Here is a 21,084-nt window from a genome sequence, read left to right on the forward strand (position 1 = left end):
TAGTCTCTGAACTCTAACCACTAGACCAGAGTTTCTCAAACTGGGGGGCGTGGACTGTATCTTGGGGGACGTTAGAAGTTTCAGGATCTTTCTTTCTTTATTTATTTATTTATTTATTTATTTATTTATTTATTTTATTACAGCGCACATCTTAACCTAGGCTATGTCATATAACGGGTGGGTTATTGGCTATTTTGATTGTGTTGCCAATAATACTTCCACCAATCAGAGGGTTGCATACAGTAGTCGTAGCGATGCCGCCCTCTGTCAGACTGGTATGCAGAACAGGTTAAAGAAGCGCTGGACAAGAGAAATAATGTGTCAGATATCAAAGTGGAAATGAGAATGGCAGTGATGAAGCCTATTTGCTCGAAAACATTAAAAGTAGATCAGACATTACCATTAATGGATTTAAAACATCTGGAATAGATGATGCGATCAGAAACCCAGAGGCTCTGTAAACTGCCTGCTGCTGTAGTAGGACTGTGCTTTTTTATGTTAAGAATTTTTTTTGTTTGTTTTACAAGGGATTAATTAAGTAACAGAAAAAAAAATGTTTGTGTCAGACTTGTTGAAAGATGTAACAAAATGGTGGATTGTTATTGTTGATACGACTATTCGTGCAGGCACAAAGTCCATAAACAAAACAAAACGTTAAAACGTTTTGCACTGTATAAAACTGAGCTGATTTTGCTATTGCTGGCTAGTCTATTAACCAGTTTGGTATGATTTCAAAGCAAATGAAAGCATTTTTGTTTAGGCTTTATTGTTAAAGATTTCACCTGTGGCAATTCTGTCCTACATTAACTGATTAGAAAGCCTTCTTTGTTGTTCTCCAAGTTGCTGCAGTTACATTGTAGATGCTATAACGAGTTACTGTAAATGAGAGAAGTAAGTAAACATTCATTTAAATGTTTTTGCAATTAAAAGTATGTATGCCAAACTGTGACATTACTTTTTGTGAACGTGCTAAGTGAAAAAATCCCCAAAGGTAGCAAATCCTCCAAATTTAATACCGCCAAAATGTCCCGTTATACAGAATATATTAACTTAAAACAAATCTTTCTGCTGACCCCTCCAGGCATGTCAAAGTGTGTAGATGGTGCTGTGCGTCTGACTGGTGCTGCTTACATATTGTTGGATGAAGTCCGCTGCCATCTGGTAGTGTATGTTGTTTCTCAGCTGACTACGTGGTGTCCATGTTAGTAAGCATTGGTCACAATCAGTAAACCTGTAATTTGCTGTGTTAATTTTGCTCTTATTACGATAGATCGGTGGCTAGTTTGTGCAAAAAAACAATAATAAAAAAAACCAGCAGTGACATACAGAGAAGCCACAGGCATCATTTTTTTTTAACAGTATATGTACATACAGTATATGTGTGTGTGTGTGTTTGGGGGGGGCGTCAAATACCACAGACAAGAGCAAGGGGGACACAGCCCAAAAAGTTTGAGAACCACTGCACTAGACCACACTGCTTCCCTCCTAGTCTGTCAGCTCTAACCACTAACCACTATGCCTCCCAGTCCTTCAGCTCTAACCACTAGACCACACTGCCTCCCTCCTAGTCTCTCAGTTCTAACTGCTAGACCACTCTGCCTCCCAGTCCCTCCGCTCTAACCACTAAACCACACTGCCTCCCAGTCCGTCAGCTCTAACCACTAGACCACACTGCCTCCCAGTCCCTCAGCTCTAACCACTAGACCACACCGCCTCCCTCCTAGTCTCTCAGCTCTAACCACTAACCACTATGCATCCCAGTCCCTCGGCTCTAACCACAATCGTTATGACAAACAAAGGCATAATACAATGTTGTGTTTAGATTGTATGTCGCTGTGCGTCATTTGAATATGGCCGATGGTACAGTATGTCACTTCCTCAATCAAAGCAAATTCTCTCATTCTGCAATCCAAACTGTCCTGTCGGAGTTCCAGTTCAAACCGCATTGAAATGACTATTGCCAATGGAAATGAAGAGAGGCCACTTAATAATCATACCTCATCCAGTGCAATGACCCAGCCTGTACCTCATCCACTGCTATGACCCAACCTGTACCTCATCCAGTGCAACAACCCAGCCTGTACCTCATCCACTACTATGACCCAACCTGTGCCACTCGCCTGATGTAGTGGATTCATCACAAACGTTCAGTATGGTAGCTAGTGCATGAACGAGGAAGCTCAGGTAATCAATGAGACCCCGTAGAGGACAAGTTAGGGACATCCTTATGTGTGTAATAACCACAGTGAGCATCAACATCCATTCACTGTGTAGTGTGTAATAACCACAGTACTGCATCAACATCCATTTACTGTGTAGTGTGTAATAACCACAGTACTGCATCAACATCCATTTACTGTGTAGTGTGTAATAACCACAGTACTGCATCAACATCCATTTACTGTGTAGTGTGTAATAACCACAGTACCATATCAACATTCATTCACTGTGTAGTGTGTAATAACCACAGTACTGCATCAGCATCCATTCATTGTGTAGTGTGTAATAACCACAATACCATCAACATCCATTCACTGTGTAGTGTGTAAATAACCACAATACCATCGCATCCATTCACTGTGTAGTGTGTAATAACCACAATAAAATCACATCCATTCATTGTGTAATGTGTAATAACCACAATACCATCAACATCCATTCACTGTGTAGTGTGTAATAACCACAATACCATCACATCCATTCACTGTGTAGTGTGTAATAACCACAGTACTGCATCAGCATCCATTCATTGTGTAGTGTGTAATAACCACAATACCATCACATCCATTCACTGTGTAGTGTGTAATAACCACAGTACCATCACATCCATTCACTGTGTAGTGTGTAATAACCACAATACCATCACATCCATTCACTGTGTAGTGTGTAATAACCACAGTACCATCACATCCATTCACTTTGTAGTGTGTAATAACCACAATGCCATCACATCCATTCACTGTGTAGTGTGTAATAACCACAATACCAACACATCCATTCACTGTGTAGTGTTAAATACTAAGCAGTTATTAGACGTGTTCTACACAGCATGCATCTTGAGAAATGCTTGGCTGAATGTAACAACTTAAAGAGTTTTTTAAATAATGTTTTTTTTTTTCAGAGTTATCATGAATACAGTAACCTTTTATATTGTTCTAGACAGGTTTTCAAACTGTTTTGTTGGGAGACCTTTTTAATAAAATTATTGTCAATAGGGAACCCCAACTGAAAACTGAAGCTGTGGAAAAGGCTGGACAATGTGCAGAATAAACTGAGAGCAGAATTCCTGGAAGGATCATTTTTGAATTATTTTTGTTATCCCCAGTGTTTATGATCAACAACAATTCTGAGACATCCACTGCATTTCTATCAAGTCCAAGGCAATTCTATGCAAATGGTTTATACAAATGTATTTTACTAAAGGTTGAATTAGATTTTGTTATATTTCAAATTTTATTAAATTGTATGGATTTGTAGCCATTTTTTTGCAAAATTCCAAACAATGCCAATTCAAAAGTTTTCATACAATAATAGCCTCTTTTAAACGATTAGGATATTTGTAAATTAGCTTTTGTCATGATTCTTTAGTGAATTTTGGTCATCTTCAATGCAAAATTGTTCCAGTTCATTCAAATTCCGAGGACTTCTCTTGTGCACAGCCTTCTTCAACTCATACCAAAGATTCTCAATCAGATTTAGATCGGGGCTTTGACTAGGCCATTCCAGAACCTTGGTTTTATTCTTCTTTATCCATTCTGAAGTAGATTGTGATGTGTGTCTTTGGATCGTTGTCGTGTTGGAACGTCCAGTTGCACTTCAAACCAAGTTTTGTAGCTGAGTAACGACTATCAGCGTGACCAAATAGCTCAATTTTTGTGAATACTTTTGAATTGGCATTTTTGGAGTTTTGCAAAAAGAATTGCTGAAACAAATAATTGCAGACATCTGTTTCTTGTAACTTCTTTTTCCTCATCCACAAACACAAAACTTACTACAAAAGATTTTTCCTAAAATTCTTTGTTTTCTAGAAATCCTAAATTTCCATTGGTTTATGTACACTTTTGACTACAACTGTGTGTGTGTGTGTGTGTATATATATATATATATATATATATATATATATATATATATATATATATATAATGTGTGTGTGTATATATATACAGTACTGTGCAAAAGTTTTAGGCAGGTGTGAAAAAATGCAGTAAAGTAAGAATGCTTTCAAAAATAGACATGTTAATAGATTATATTTATCAATTAACTAAATGCAATGTGAGTGAACAGAAGAAAAATCTAAATCAAATCCATATTTGGTGTGACCACCCTTTACCTTCAAAACAGCATCAATTCTTCTAGGTACACTTGCACAAAGTCAGGGATTTTGTAGGCATATAGTCAGGTGTATGATTAAACAATTATACCAAACAGGTGCTGATGATCATCAATTCAATATGTAGGTTGAAACACAATCATTAACTGAAACAGAAACAGCTGTGTAGAGGAATAAAACTGGGTGAGGAACAGCCAAACTCAGCTAACAAGGTGAGGTTGCTGAAGACAGTTTACTGTCAAAAGTCATACACCATGGCAAGACTGAGCACAGCAACAAGACACAAGGTAGTTATACTGCATCAGCAAGGTCTCTCCCAGGCAGAAATTTCAAGGCAGACAGGGGTTTCCAGATGTGCTGTCCAAGCTCTTTTGAAGAAGCACAAAGAAACGGGCAACGTTGAGGACCGTAGGCGCAGTGGTCGGCCAAGGAAACTTACTGCAGCAGATGAAAGACACATCATGCTTACTTCCCTTCGCAATCGGAAGATGTCCAGCAGTGCCATCAGCTCAGAATTGGCAGAAAACAGTGGGACCCTGGTACATTCACCTACTGTCCGGAGAAGTCTGGTCAGAAGTGGCCTTCATGGAAGACTTGCGGCCAAAAAGCCATACCTCTGACGTGGAAACAAGGCCAAACGACTCAACTATGCACGAAAACACAGGAACTGGGGTGCAGAAAAATGGCAGCAGGTGCTCTGGACTGATGAGTCAAAATTTGAAATATTTGGCTGTAGCAGAAGGCAGTTTGTTGGCCGAAGGGCTGGAGAGCGGTACACGAATGAGTGTCTGCAGGCAACAGTGAAGTATGGTGGCGGTTCCTTGCAAGTTTGGGGCTACATTTCTGCAAATGGAGTTGGGGATTTGGTCAGAATTAATGGTCTCCTCAATGCTGAGAAGTACAGGCAGATACTTATCCATCATGCAATACCATCAGGGAGGCATCTGCTTGGCCCCAAATTTATTCTGCAGCATGACAACGACCCCAAACATACAGCGAAAGTCATTAAGAACTATCTTCAGCGTAAAGAAGAACAAGGAGTCCTGGAAGTGATGGTATGGCCCCCACAGAGCCCTGATCTCAACATCATCGAGTCTGTCTGGGATTACATGAAGAGAGAGAAGCAACTGAGGCTGCCTAAATCCAAGGAAGAACTGTGGTTAGTTCTCCAAGATGTTTGGGCCAACGTACCTGCCGAGTTCCTTCAAAAACTGTGTGCAAGTGTACCTAGAAGAATTGATGCTGTTTTGAAGGCAAAGGGTGGTCACACCAAATATTGATTTGATGTAGATTTTTCTTCTGTTCACTCACTTTGCATTTAGTTAATTGATAAATATAAACTATTAACATGTCTATTTTTGAAAGCATTCTTACTTTACAGCATTTTTTCACACCTGCCTACAACTTTTGCACAGTACTGTATGTATGTGTGTATATATATATATATATATATATATATATACACACTACCAGTCAAAGGTTTGAGTACACTTGCTGGAAACTAGTTTCTTTTTATCACAGTTGGTTTTTTATGGGATCCTACAATATAAAATCCCATAGCTGTCAGAAACTGTAACTGAACTAGACAAATGTGTGGATTCTTTAAGCCAAGCTTCACTAAACTCTGCTACTGTCCATTGTGGATTATTTGAGCTAGACTAACTGAACTACTTTCCATAAGCCAGTCTTAACTGAACTCTACTGCTGTCCATTGTGGACTTTCCAGTGTGAACGGGGCCTTAGGATCTCCAGGTAAGCCTAAAGCAAGCTCAGAGCCAGGTAAAGAGAAATAGAACAAAAATGAACATTGGAACAACTAAGACCAGAAACACTTAGAATTAATGCAAATTCCAGAATGCCAGTAAAGGAAATTATCAATTAAATTGACATGTGAAGCTGCATAGACTTTAAGTATTTTCAAAGCTTTCATAATCACTGGATTTTTTTTTTTTTTTTTAGCACTCAGGAATTGTGAAGGATTGTAGACCACGTGAGGAAACTAAACCATACTAACTGCTGCTGCTTCAAAACACCAGCCTTGTGTCTGGACCCCAGGACCCCAGAGTGCGACACGTGGATAATGAGCACCGCTTCCCTCTCTTTGAACTGAACATCCTGAAGTTTATCTTGTGTGCATCCAGACGAGAGAAATGTCCCACTCGGGGTGGGGCTGCGAGGTCAGCTGGCCTCCACGATACCATAGCAACCACAAGAGGTCTCCTAGCTACGAGATGGACAGAATGTCGCTGGTGTGGAGGGGCTCTGAGCCCCCGAGGAGCAAGCCCACCCTGCGAGTCTCCCGCCCCTCCCTGGAGAGGAGCTACGAAGACGCGTATGGAGGGAGGAGGCCCCCAGTCAAAGCACAGGTAGACTGACTTGCAGTACTCAATCAATCACCTTTTAGAGGAACAGATTCGTTGTGAGACGATTTGCTGGAAGAAGATAAGCATGAAGTCACTAGGTCCTTATTGTAAAGTTTGGCTGATAAGGCGGGTCGACACGTGATCGACTTTCAGTATTGTTCCCATTTGATACCTCTGCCCTCTGGCAGACACAGTTTCTAAAGCAGCTGGCCACTACTTCAGTATTAGGAACAAGGGCTCTGAAACGTGTTGCTCCGGTCATTCCAATTAGATTTCAGGAAGTTTCAATAAAGAATCCTAAACAAATATGTTCTAGCTTGTTCTTGTTTTGTGAAAAAAGGATTTTAATCTTGAATGTTCATCTCATTTGTGAATGATCACTAAAGCAATTGAGTGGTGTGGTGCAGCACTGTAATGTCCACCTCTAACAGGAAGATGTTGGACAGGGAACAGAAAATAAAGAAAGGGGACTCTTTGACTGGTCTGGTGCAACTTGATAAGCTATCTTCTTATTGAAAGTATTTCCGTAATGCACAGCCACATGCCTGTAGCAGTGATATAGGCAACAGTAATCAGCCTGCACCCACTCCCCTATAGGTAAAATATCAGTAATTCAGCCAATTTATATTTGTGACTTCACAAATCCTTAGTCACATCCTCCCCAATTAAAATATCTTACAAATAAGCCTGATAGGCTCTTGGAGAGGAGTTGTACCAATTCAATGCTATGTGACTGGAAGCCGGTTTTGTTTGATTCCAGATGAAAGCCGAGTTGCTGGAGCCCTGTTACACCCCCAGCTCTCTGTCTGGGTACAGCAGCCGCTCAGCCAGCCCGGTCCGAGAGGATAGAGCGAGGCCGGGGACGCCCATAGGAGGACTTTACTCCGAGGAGAGAGTGAGGTAAGAGGTGGCAGCGATTTAGTGGGAGACACCCTCCATTTGTATGTGTTTCACACTTTAGAGATCTACATTTATGGTTAGGATATTCTTTAGCACGAGTTGTTGAGAGTTTTAGGATTATTTCCAGTTGCCACATTGTGAGTTTCTGCTTGATTGAAGCCCAAGACTGAATGGCAGGCAGGGTGTGTGCAGGTAAGGACTGAACTCCTGACCTGCACAGCTCTCTCACTTTCTGTCTCTCTCTCTTTCTCTTTCTCTCTCACTCTCACGCTCACTCTCTCTCTCCCTCCCTCTCTCCCTCTCTCTATCTCTCTCTCTCAGTTGTGAGGGAAGCCCTGTGCCTGACTGTGCCATTACTTTCAGTTAACGGTGCAGCATTTATTTTAAATTGCTAAAAACAGCTGCAGCACTTATTCAAGGGCGGCGATAATTAGAAATACTATGGTTTTCAAAAGACACACATTTGTATTGTGTTTTTTATGGTATTTGAGGGAGGCATATATTGAAATGTGTTTATATATATACAGTGCCTTGCGAAAGTATTCGGCCCCCTTGAACTTTGCGACCTTTTGCCACATTTCAGGCTTCAAACATAAAGATATGAAACTGTAATTTTTTGTGAAGAATCAACAACAAGTGGGACACAATCATGAAGTGGAACGAAATTTATTGGATATTTCAAACTTTTTTAACAAATAAAAAACTGAAAAATTGGGCGTGCAAAATTATTCAGCCCCCTTAAGTTAATACTTTATAGCGCCACCTTTTGCTGCGATTACAGCTGTAAGTCGCTTGGGGTATGTCTCTATCAGTTTTGCACATCGAGAGACTGAAATTTTTGCCCATTCCTCCTTGCAAAACAGCTCGAGCTCAGTGAAGTTGGATGGAGAGCATTTGTGAACAGCAGTTTTCAGTTCTTTCCACAGATTCTCGATTGGATTCAGGTCTGGACTTTGACTTGGCCATTCTAACACCTGGATATGTTTATTTGTGAACCATTCCATTGTAGATTTTGCTTTATGTTTTGGATCATTGTCTCGTTGGAAGACAAATCTCCGTCCCAGTCTCAGGTCTTTTGCAGACTCCATCAGGTTTTCTTCCAGAATGGTCCTGTATTTGGCTCCATCCATCTTCCCATCAATTTTAACCATCTTCCCTGTCCCTGCTGAAGAAAAGCAGGCCCAAACCATGATGCTGCCACCACCATGTTTGACAGTGGGGATGGTGTGTTCAGGGTGATGAGCTGTGTTGCTTTTACACCAAACATAACGTTTTGCATTGTTGCCAAAAAGTTCGATTTTGGTTTCATCTGACCAGAGCACCTTCTTCCACATGTTTGGTGTGTCTCCCAGGTGGCTTGTGGCAAACTGTAAACGACACTTTTTATGGATATCTTTAAGAAATGGCTTTCTTCTTGCCACTCTTCCATAAAGGCCAGATTTGTGCAGTATACGACTGATTGTTGTCCTATGGACAGAGTCTCCCACCTCAGCTGTAGATCTCTGCAGTTCATCCAGAGTGATCATGGGCCTCTTGGCTGCATCTCTGATCATTCTTCTCCTTGTATGAGCTGAAAGTTTAGAGGGACGGCCAGGTCTTGGTAGATTTGCAGTGGTCTGATACTCCTTCCATTTCAATATTATCGCTTGCACAGTGCTCCTTGGGATGTTTAAAGCTTGGGAAATCTTTTTGTATCCAAATCCGGCTTTAAACTTCTCCACAACAGTATCTCGGACCTGCCTGGTGTGTTCCTTGTTCTTCATGATGCTCTCTGCGCTTTAAACGGACCTCTGAGACTATCACAGTGCAGGTGCATTTATACGGAGACTTGATTACACACAGGTGGATTCTATTTATCATCATTAGTCATTTAGGTCAACATTGGATCATTCAGAGATCCTCACTGAACTTCTGGAGAGAGTTTGCTGCACTGAAAGTAAAGGGGCTGAATAATTTTGCATGCCCAATTTTTCAGTTTTTTATATGTTAAAAAAGTTTGAAATATCCAATAAATTTCGTTCCACTTCATGATTGTGTCCCACTTGTTGTTGATTCTTCACAAAAAATTACAGTTTCATATCTTTATGTTTGAAGCCTGAAATGTGGCAAAAGGTCGCAAAGTTCAAGGGGGCCGAATACTTTCGCAAGGCACTGTACATAGCCTGTGTACCTACGCTATTCTTTTTTTGTTAGGGTTCCATAAATGTTATAGTAAAATACCGCTGTGTTCCAGTGTATAATTGTATTCTTTTAAATACATTTGTATTCAAGTTTATTCAATTCATTTTGTTTCTATTTGTTTGAGCTGGGGTAGGAAAAAAAGTAGATGTGTCCTGATTGAGAGCGACGTTTATTCAAGAGCGGCATCTATTACAAATCTGATATCTCAGTGCGGCACTTATTCAAGGACGGCATCATTACCACTTGCAAACTGTGTTTTACATTGCAAATGTGATGGAAACTCTTAATCGTGCATCAGATACGTTGAGCAGACTGTTGTTCTTCATTCAAACACATTGAGCAGACTGTGGGTCTTCATTCAAACACACTGAGCAGACTGTGGTTCTTCATTCAAACACATTGAGCAGGCTGTGGGTCTTCATTCAAACATGCTGAGCAGACTGTGGTTCTTCATTCAAACACATTGAGCAGGCTGTGGGTCTTCATTCAAACATGCTGAGCAGACTGTGGGTCTTCATTCAAACACATTGAGCAGACTGGGTCTTCATTCAAACACATTGATCAGACTGTGGTTCTTCATTCAAACACATTGAGCAGGCTGTGGGTCTTCATTCAAACATGCTGAGCAGACTGTGGGTCTTCATTCAAACACGTTGAGCAGACTGGGTCTTCATTCAAACACATTGAGCAGACTGTGGTTCTTCATTCAAACACATTGAGCAGGCTGTGGGTCTTCATTCAAACATGCTGAGCAGGCTGTGGGTCTTCATTCAAACATGCTGAGCAGACTGGGTCTTCATTCAAACACGTTGAGCAGACTGTGGGTCTTCATTCAAACACGCTGAGCAGACTGTGGGTCTTCATTCAAACACGTTGAGCAGACTGGTTCTTCATTCAAACACATTGAGCAGGCGGTGGGTCTTCATTCAAACATGCTGAGCAGACTGTGGGTCTTCATTCAAACACATTGAGCTGACTGTGGGTCTTCATTCAAACACATTGAGCAGACTGTGGTTCTTCATTCAAACACATTGAGCAGGCTGTGGGTCTTCATTCAAACATGCTGAGCAGGCTGTGGGTCTTCATTCAAACATGCTGAGCAGACTGGGTCTTCATTCAAACACGTTGAGCAGACTGTGGGTCTTCATTCAAACACGCTGAGCAGACTGTGGGTCTTCATTCAAACACGTTGAGCAGACTGGTTCTTCATTCAAACACATTGAGCAGACTGTGGGTCTTCATTCAAACATGCTGAGCAGGCTGTGGGTCTTCATTCAAACACATTGAGCTGACTGTCGGTCTTCATTCAAACACATTGAGCAGACTGTGGGTCTTCATTCAAACACATTGAGCAGACTGTGGGTCTTCATTCAAACACATTGAGCTGACTGTGGTTCTTCATTCAAACACATTGAGCAGGCTGTGGGTCTTCATTCAAACACATTGAGCAGACTGGTTCTTCATTCAAACACATTGAGCTGACTGTGGTTCTTCATTCAAACACATTGAGCTGACTGTGGTTCTTCATTCAAACACATTGAGCAGGCTGTGGGTCTTCATTCAAACACATTGAGCTGACTGTGGTTCTTCATTCAAACACATTGAGCAGGCTGTTGGTCTTCATTCAAACACATTGAGCTGACTGTGGTTCTTCATTCAAACACATTGAGCAGGCTGTGGGTCTTCATTCAAACATGTTGAGCAGACTGTCAAACCTCTTGAAACTTCTCAAACACAATAACAGGAAAAAATCAAACTGGAAAATACAGTGCCTTGCGAAAGTATTCGGCCCCCTTGAACTTTGTGACCTTTTGCCACATTTCAGGCTTCAAACATAAAGATATGAAACTAATTTTTTGTGAAGAATCAACAACAAGTGGGACACAATCATGAAGTGGAACGAAATTTATTGGATATTTCAAACTTTTTTAACAAATAAAAAACTGAAAAATTGGGCGTGCAAAATTATTCAGCCCCTTTACTTTCAGTGCAGCAAACTCTCTCCAGAAGTTCAGTGAGGATCTCTGAATGATCCAATGTTGACCTAAATGACTAATGACTAATCCACCTGTGTGTAATCAAGTCTCCGTATAAATGCACCTGCACTGTGATAGTCTCAGAGGTCCGTTTAAAGCGCAGAGAGCATCATGAAGAACAAGGAACACACCAGGCAGGTCCGAGATACTGTTGTGGAGAAGTTTAAAGCCGGATTTGGATACAAAAAGATTTCCCAAGCTTTAAACATCCCAAGGAGCACTGTGCAAGCGATAATATTGAAATGGAAGGAGTATCAGACCACTGCAAATCTACCAAGACCTGGCCGTCCCTCTAAACTTTCAGCTCATACAAGGAGAAGACTGATCAGAGATGCAGCCAAGAGGCCCATGATCACTCTGGATGAACTGCAGAGATCTACAGCTGAAGTGGGAGACTCTGTCCATAGGACAACAATCAGTCGTATACTGCACAAATCTGGCCTTTATGGAAGAGTGGCAAGAAGAAAGCCATTTCTTAAAGATATCCATAAAAAGTGTCATTTACAGTTTGCCACAAGCCACCTGGGAGACACACCAAACATGTGGAAGAAGGTGCTCTGGTCAGATGAAACCAAAATCGAACTTTTTGGCAACAATGCAAAACGTTATGTTTGGCGTAAAAGCAACACAGCTCATCACCCTGAACACACCATCCCCACTGTCAAACATGGTGGTGGCAGCATCATGGTTTGGGCCTGCTTTTCTTCAGCAGGGACAGGGAAGATGGTTAAAATTGATGGGAAGATGGATGGAGCCAAATTCAGGACCATTCTGGAAGAAAACCTGATGGAGTCTGCAAAAGACCTGAGACTGGGACGGAGATTTGTCTTCCAACAAGACAATGATCCAAAACATAAAGCAAAATCTACAATGGAATGGTTCACAAATAAACATATCCAGGTGTTAGAATGGCCAAGTCAAAGTCCAGACCTGAATCCAATCGAGAATCTGTGGAAAGAACTGAAAACTGCTGTTCACAAATGCTCTCCATCCAACCTCACTGAGCTCGAGCTGTTTTGCAAGGAGGAATGGGCAAAAATTTCAGTCTCTCGATGTGCAAAACTGATAGAGACATACCCCAAGCGACTTACAGCTGTAATCGCAGCAAAAGGTGGCGCTACAAAGTATTAACTTAAGGGGGCTGAATAATTTTGCACGCCCAATTTTTCAGTATTTTATTTGTTAAAAAAGTTTGAAATATCCAATAAATTTCGTTCCACTTCATGATTGTGTCCCACTTGTTGTTGATTCTTCACAAAAAATTACAGTTTCATATCTTTATGTTTGAAGCCTGAAATGTGGCAAAAGGTCGCAAAGTTCAAGGGGGCCGAATACTTTCGCAAGGCACTGTATAAGCTTCAAATGTAAGCCATGTTCATTCTGTATAATTATTTGTTTTGCTTTAAACATATATTTGTGTACTGTATAATCCAAAACATCATTGTGTAGGGTTGTGGTATTTATTTATAATTAGCCTATATCAGTTATCCTAAGTCTTGTATTAATTAATAGTTATATGAATTATTAAATAGCAATGATAAGTCTTGACCAATGGTAAATGTTAATAATCAAATTATAATTATTAAACAAAAATAATATCCAAGGGTTACTGATAGTACAAAACGGTTATTTGTAAATATTTCTCTAGATATAGAATATTAGTCGGCTAGCTTTAACACTTACACGATGATGGATCAATATTACCTGAACTGGGAGAACCCCCCACAGGCAGCCTGGAGATGTGATGGTCTGGGGAACTCTATTGTCTTGCACAAGCCTCTTAGTTTCTATAGGTACAGCTCTATGGCATTACATCACTTTCCATAGCTATGCAAACCAACATACAGTTTAGTTTCATTCCTAATATGTATAAAGTGACTGACATGCTACATATGGGGTCATTTTCTTTACCACTCTGGGCCTCATACTCCTCATAAGGTTAAATCCACAGAATGTTCCTGTGGTAGAATGTATACATTTTATCTTAACTTACAGGATGTATAAACCACTGCCTTCTGCACAAAACCAACTCTAATATCCGTTTGAACCCTTCAGTTGTATGGAATAACCTTCATAAGTTAGTTTGTGAAAGGACCAATAGGTAGAATTCTTATTTTAGCATAGCGTTTAACATTGTAAATTTGCTGAGTAATTTTTCATTTTTATATTTGGCATGGTGTAGCACAGCTCTTTGATTTACCATGGTACATGCTTTTCCCTCCAAAAAACACTTTGCTATGGTGCTTTACAGCAAAAGCTGCCCAGAAAGTTCACTTAAGAATTAAGAATTACGATCTTTATTAGTCCTTTTCCTTTTTGATGATGGCTACATTTATATGCATCAAAGTATGGAGTTTGATGTGCTGGGACATCATGGGAAGGGCTGAAACCACAAAACAGCACAGCTGGTAATGGCAGAGCATGCTGTACCACTACTGCACAGAAAGACGTCATCACCTCCGGTGTTCTCTGCTGGTTATAGGACACATCTCTTCAGAAGTGCTGACCTGTGTTTAGAGCTCAATCATTGTTACCATCGCTCTTGTTCCTCCCCAGCTCTTCTCTGAGTAACAGGGTACCTGTAATAAGGAGATGGCACTCCCTGTCCCGGCTGGCCCCGGAGGGTGCCCCTCACCGGCCCGGGGACCTAGAGCTGCGCTCGGCGCTGGCAGAGAGTGGGGACCGGCGGGCAGAGCTGGTGAAGCAGCTGAGGGAGGCTCACAGCCAGCTGGAGGACCAGGCAGAGCACCTCCGCTTCAGAGACAGCCAGCTGGAAGCCAGCAAGGCCAGGACCGAGCTGCTGGCTCTCAAACACAAAGTAAGGGAGGCTGTCAAGAGAATAGTAATAATAGAATATAGGCAAACCTGCTTAAGGAGGCACCTGTTTGTTTGTTTGTTTGTTTGTTTGTTTGTTTATTTATTTTTGTAAAACCACAACCGTTATTACAACTGCAAGTATTCTCCTAACCCATTTCCGATGCCTGCTTAGTATTTTTTTTGGAAACTTCTCTTGCAAAATCTAATGGTATCCTTAATGGCTTGGATGTTGAGTTCTGTGACATTTTGGATGCCAGAGACCTAATGCTTTGAGATATTGGTTTCATTCTCTGTACGTTCGATCATGGTTATTGTAGAGCCTCATATCTCAAACACCATTTGAGGTGGTGTCTTTATATTTGCATGGTTATATAAACTCAGTTTGCTAAATGTGTTGGTGATCTTGAGATTGACCTCTGACCTATTGTGACTACCATGAGGTCATATCTTTGAAGTATCTCGGGTATACACAGTTATTTTCATAATATTTGGTACACAGCTGTATTTAGACACACGCTTTGAGACGCTGTGTTTTACAGTTGGTACACAGCTGTATTCTATGATTTTCTCACTGAAGTTCGAATGGTGTCCAGTGAAAATGTATTGTTCCTGTGCCACAATGTTTAAACCTGTGGTGATATCAATGCCTCTTTTACTAAAGTATTATGCCGTTTAGGATTTTTATTTTAGTTTCCCATTGAAACGTTTAAACCTTTCCTTATTACTGTTTTTAATAATGCTAGGTGTTTTTAATAATGCTAGCTGTTTTCCGGCCCCTGTCCTTGTCTCTAAACCTCCCTCCTCTCCCCACAGCAGCTGGAGACGGCGCTCAGCGCTCTGGAGCAGGAGAAGGAGGTGCTGGAGCTGACGAGATTCGAGGAGACCAGGCGGCGAGGGGACTTGCAGGACAAGTAAGAGGGGGAAAGGGAGAATGGGACTGGGATACCCCAGCTTGGGGGATTTATTGCCCTCCTTGTTAACATTACTTTGGGCAGTATTCAGATCTTCCACTGTTTTAGATAATGAAGTAGCTCAAATGTAATTTTCTTCTTCTTAGTTTTTGTTCATTCCATTTGCATCTAGGTTTTGTTGCTCCAGTAAACAGATATAAATAGATACTATAGCAGACCCTGATATTAATGTGATATAGCTACATCAATATCAGGATAATCCTAAATGCCAGAACTATAACACTGTCCTCATTCCGTTCCATTCATGTGACAATGTGATTTAGCTGTGCCAGCCCCACATGTTCTCTGTCAACATACAGAGTAGAGCTGGGGGGACTGGCAGAGTTTAAAACTCACAATATCAGAGGAACAGAAGCCAGAACCTCTCGGAATCATTGCAAATACCCTAAAATAGTGAGAGGAATATTAACACACAGCAGCTACCTGACATGTTCATCTACTAACTCTTTAAAATAGACCCTCAGGAGTTTTTGTAGTATTTTTTGTAGGCTGATTTTAAGTTTTAAATTGATACTCTAGAGATGAACCTATGAGATGATATATGTGCGCTGGTTTATTCAGTGAAAACACTTGGTTGGAGATGTCTCCTTTGATGTTTAAACAAACCCATTGTATTTGGTTGATACAGTGCTGTTTGGTTAAATCACAGGCCATGTTGATTGTGCAAGCTCTGTATGTTACTGAATCAGGGCTCTGCACTAACTCACTGTTTGCAGCGTGATGTGTGAGTCAGATAGTGAAATAACGAGGGAACACTGCAGAGTGTTATTTCTGTCTAAAACACCAATCCCAATCCATGGAAAGCCTTGTGGTAGATACAGTGTGCGGATCAGCTCCAGCGTGTAGTACAGATACAGTGTGTGGATCAGCTCCAGCGTGTAGTACAGATACAGTGTGCGGATCAGCTCCAGCGTGTTGTACAGATACAGTGTGCGGATCAGCTCCAGCGTGTCGTACAGATACAGTGTGCGGATCAGCTCCAGCGTGTCGTACAGATACAGTGTGCGGATCAGCTCCAGCGTGTTGTACAGATACAGTGTGCGGATCAGCTCCAGCGTGTTGTACAGATACAGTGTGCGGATCAGCTCCAGCGTGTCGTACAGATACAGTGTGCGGATCAGCTCCAGCGTGTCGTACAGATACAGTGTGCGGATCAGCTCCAGCGTGTCGTACAGATACAGTGTGCGGATCAGCTCCAGCGTGTCGTACAGATACAGTGTGCGGATCAGCTCCAGCGTGTCGTACAGATACAGTGTGCGGATCAGCTCCAGCGTGTCGTACAGATACAGTGTGCGGATCAGCTCCAGCGTGTCGTACAGATACAGTGTGCGGATCAGCTCCAGCGTGTAGTACAGAAGCCCCTTCTTTCCCCCGCAATGACGCTGTTGTTTGTGTGTCGAGGGTCCTGCAGCTGGAGTTGGACATGTTGAAGGTGAGGTCCACTCTGGAGAGGGGCAGTGCAGGGTCATCGCTGACCGGACCCCCCACCCACTCTGCACTGACCACCACAATCTCCAGGACACAGGACCACATCCGGAGTGCAGGGTCATCGCTGAGCGACCCCCTCACCCACTCTGCACTGACCACCACATTCTCCAGGACACAGGACCACATCCTCAAACAGGTACTCTGTTGCCGTGACAACCTCTTTTATAGGTTAACAAGCTTCATATATCAATGCATTTCTGTTTTCACCTTTTATAATACATTATTCTAATGACATGTACTAAGTGCTGGGACATAAATTCAAAATAATGCATGTGTTGTTCGTACAACAGAATTTATGGGTGCACCAAAAAAGCACTGATGCAAAACCCTACTTGCCAGCTCTTTTTGAGTACTTCCTGAACCCAAAGCAATCTAATGATGCTGTGACCTTCCATCTCTGCTGGCTCTTCCTGGACTCTACAGTAGAAACAGCACAAAGCAGGTGGGGCCATAGTTGAAAGGTCACCGCATCATGTGATTTCTTTGGAACTTCTATAGGGAAGTATTATACAATTTCCACCCCATTAATATCACTTTGAGAAGGAAAAGCATACTATTAGCAGGTTTGCATGTGATTAGAGTTGCCTTGCAGTATTGACAGTATTGATTGCTTTCCTGTGAGAGAGTGTATGTTGTATTCGCTCACACGTTCCGCATTGCTTTCCTGTGATTGGAAGCAGTGAACCCCGACGCCTTTGTTATGAACTGCTAGTCTTGTAATGACAAGCTAAGCAAATACTGTATGTTTGTTCATTGCTGCACTAGTAAATACTGTATGTTTGTTCATTGCTGCACTAGTAAATACTGTATGTTTGTTCATTGCTGCACCAGTAAATACTGTATGTTTGTTCATTGCAAATCCACACGAAAAACAGGAGACTCTGATAACTTTCTGATAAGAAGAAGGTATCATTCATGTAGAGTTGTTGAATTGGTTAATTTATAATATACAGTATGTCAGTAGATTAGAGTTACAAGGTTAAACATTATCCAAATGGAAAATGTTTAGTTTTGTATATGCATGTGGAATGTAGATGCTGCCTCAATGTTTATACAGCAGTTAATATAAAGTTTAAGGTTCTTTATTCAATATTCAGTATTTATTCATAGTCTATTCCATATACACGTTAATGTTGAACATTAGTCTTGTAGACATTATTATTGTTTTACCTCTATTCTAAATATGTTTTGCTGAGTTTAATCTTACCGTATACACTAGATAAAAATGTTCTATAATAATTCTATAAAGTTCTATAGTTTTTATAGATATCGGTTATTCTATAGAAATTCTATATAAGTTTCATAGAGGTTTTATAGAATGGTGCTATGATTTATAGAGGTTTTATACCATTTCTATAGCAATTTTATAGAATTTTTTTCTATAGAATTTGTATAGAACATTTTTGTAGAGGCTGTATGGGTAGGAACTGGAACCAGGAATCCATTGAGAAAAAATGTAGTAACTACTAGCTTCAAAACATAAATTGAATTATTTACATGAAAATATAATATTTTCAGTGGATGAGGAATGGGGAGAAAATGTAAATCAGTTTATGAATATTCAAAAGAACACAAATGTTTTGAAGTATACAAAAAGCAAAAATAGCAGAAGTGGGTCAGATGAGGCAGAGGATGCACAGCGCTGCAAATACTGCTGCATCGAGGTACATGTTCACACTGACAATAAAAGAACATACTGAAAAATAAGAGACACATTAAACTCAAACAAGAAAGTGAACTGAGAGACAAGCAATCCATTAATGCAGCTTTTACACTCGCTTTAATAAAGGGAACGCAGAATAACTGTGTTAATGAGTTTGTCAGAGCCGTGTTGTGCTTTGCTGGACAGCCACTGTTTATTGCAGAGAGGTGTGTATTGGTGACTTTGTGCGACAGTACTGTCCATCCGCTAAAACACTGCCTAACGCCGACAATCTTAATCGTAAATATTTGACAGAAAGTGATGCTTTAGTTGGTAAACTTATAGAACGCATTGATGGAATTGTCCAGTGTGATTTTTGACGTGTCTCCCGGTGGCTTGCACCGTCCAGTTCTTTAAATGTTCTTTTCTTTTTATGATTTCAAGGTGAATAACCCTGGCTTGTTTTGTGCTGATGTCATGTTCATACCTTCTGCAGATACTAGTTCTGTCAGCACAGCGATTGCCCAAACGTTCCCAAAGTACCAGCTAACTTGAGAAAATGTGGCTTCGACTTGCGCAGATTCTGCTTCATCATACATGCCAGGGACATTAAACTAATCAGAAAGCAGAACTGCCACGCATCATATTCCACATGTAAAGTGTGTATACTAAGATTTCCCCCCCCCCCCCTGATTTTTACGGATGTTTCAATTAAAAACTTTTTTTTTAAATTTTTTTAACGATTTTATCCCTATTTGAATATATGTAAAATAAACTCCGAAAAATTCCTGGAATTTTTTTTTTAAAGAAAAAACTGAGAATGCGGAACACTAAATATACTGCATACAGTACACATACCTTTCCTCTCGTCAGATCTGTAGCTTCTTTAAGTAGTGAAAACTCAGATTGAATACAGTTAATCGCAAGCAGAAGAGCAGAGGTAAATGAGGGTAACCAATGCAGGGTGTCAAACACGGCTGCTCCCAGGCACTCCAGCTCCCTGTCAGTTGACTGATTGATGAGTTACCCTGTGACCAGCTTCCCTCCTGCTCTTTGTCCTGCAGACCAGTCCTTTTCATCTGGGCCTGTCCAGACATGCCAGGTGTTTGTCAATGAGACCAGCTCCCCTCCTCCACTCTATCCTGCACATCCAGGCCTGTCCAGACGTGCCAGGTGTTTGTCAATGAGACCAGCTCCCCTCCTCCACTCTATCCTGCACATCCAGGCCTGTCCAGACGTGCCAGGTGTTTGTCAATGAGACCAGCTCCCCTCCTCCACTCTGTCCTGCACATCCAGGCCTGTCCAGACGTGCCAGGTGTTTGTCAATGAGACCAGCTCCCCTCCTCCACTCTATCCTGCACATCCAGGCCTGTCCAGTCATTTATGAATTATTTGAAGAAGTCAAACGCAGGTCCGTGGCTCAGCATTGTAGGCTTATAAATCAACTCTGGACATCCATCTGCACAGATATTGGAATACTGGGCTGTTTATATCAAGGCCTTTACTCGCAAGAGCCAGTGGCATCATTTATGTGAAAAGAAAATAGTGTTTGTTGATTCCAATTACATTGTAATAAGAGTCATTCCAGCTTTGTTGATTTGCAAACAACATAAACACCATAAAACAATGAAGCTACGTATTGCTGCTGCTGCTGCTGCTTCCTGCTTCCTGATTACATCTTGTGCTATTGTTAGGGTGATCAGATAATTGATAAGATTCATTAAACCATTGAAATATATCCTCTCACTCTTATTATTATCTTTTTTTTAAAAGCAGCTAGCTAATTTCAGTACACTCCTGGGTGTATAATTTGTGGTTGAGTAACCATATTGTATTATACGTATTGCATACTTTTATATTGAGTTTATTAATAATAATAATAATAATAATAATAATAATAATAATAATAACACTGTGTAACAATTTTTTTTTTTTTTGGTTCCTGGGTAGTAAGTGTTATTTCCTAATTGCTTATGCCTCAAAAGTATAGAAAATGGCTATTATTCCCCACAAACTTTGCTTTTGTGACCAGGACAGTGATATTTCGAAATTTACCTATTTTCCAGAACATTCCAGATAGATTCAGTGCTGAGTAAACTTGGAGTAACTTCTAGAACTTTCTAGAACTTTCCAGTAATATAAATAGTAGTATAAATACAGGGGCCTTAAGCCCAGCAGTTCAGTTTAGTTCCAGCTGCCTAAGTGGATACATATCTGCATTTTTCTGAGATGGCATCAAGGTCATAGGAGACTTCAAAATGGTGGCATTCCTGATGGGTCTCCATGGCGGTTTTACCAAGTTTCCCTGCTATCTTTGCCTTTGGGACAGCAGGGACACCAAGGCGCACTACCACAG

General features: G+C 41.0%; 1 protein-coding gene across 1 annotated transcript in view; it reads left to right on the forward strand.

Moving 5' to 3' along the window:
- Nucleotides 1-21,084, forward strand: part of LOC117429768 (paramyosin-like) — a gene marked incomplete in the record, with an annotated part of 95,155 nt that overhangs the window by 12,394 nt on the left and 61,677 nt on the right. The window contains 5 exon segments of the mRNA XM_058999168.1: nt 6,290-6,696; nt 7,454-7,593; nt 14,367-14,628; nt 15,441-15,538; nt 17,000-17,222. Of these exon segments, the coding sequence (XP_058855151.1) occupies nt 6,481-6,696; nt 7,454-7,593; nt 14,367-14,628; nt 15,441-15,538; nt 17,000-17,222 (939 nt within the window).

Source organism: Acipenser ruthenus, chromosome 24 (assembly GCF_902713425.1).
Source record: "Acipenser ruthenus chromosome 24, fAciRut3.2 maternal haplotype, whole genome shotgun sequence".
Classification (NCBI taxonomy): Eukaryota; Metazoa; Chordata; class Actinopteri; order Acipenseriformes; family Acipenseridae; genus Acipenser; species Acipenser ruthenus.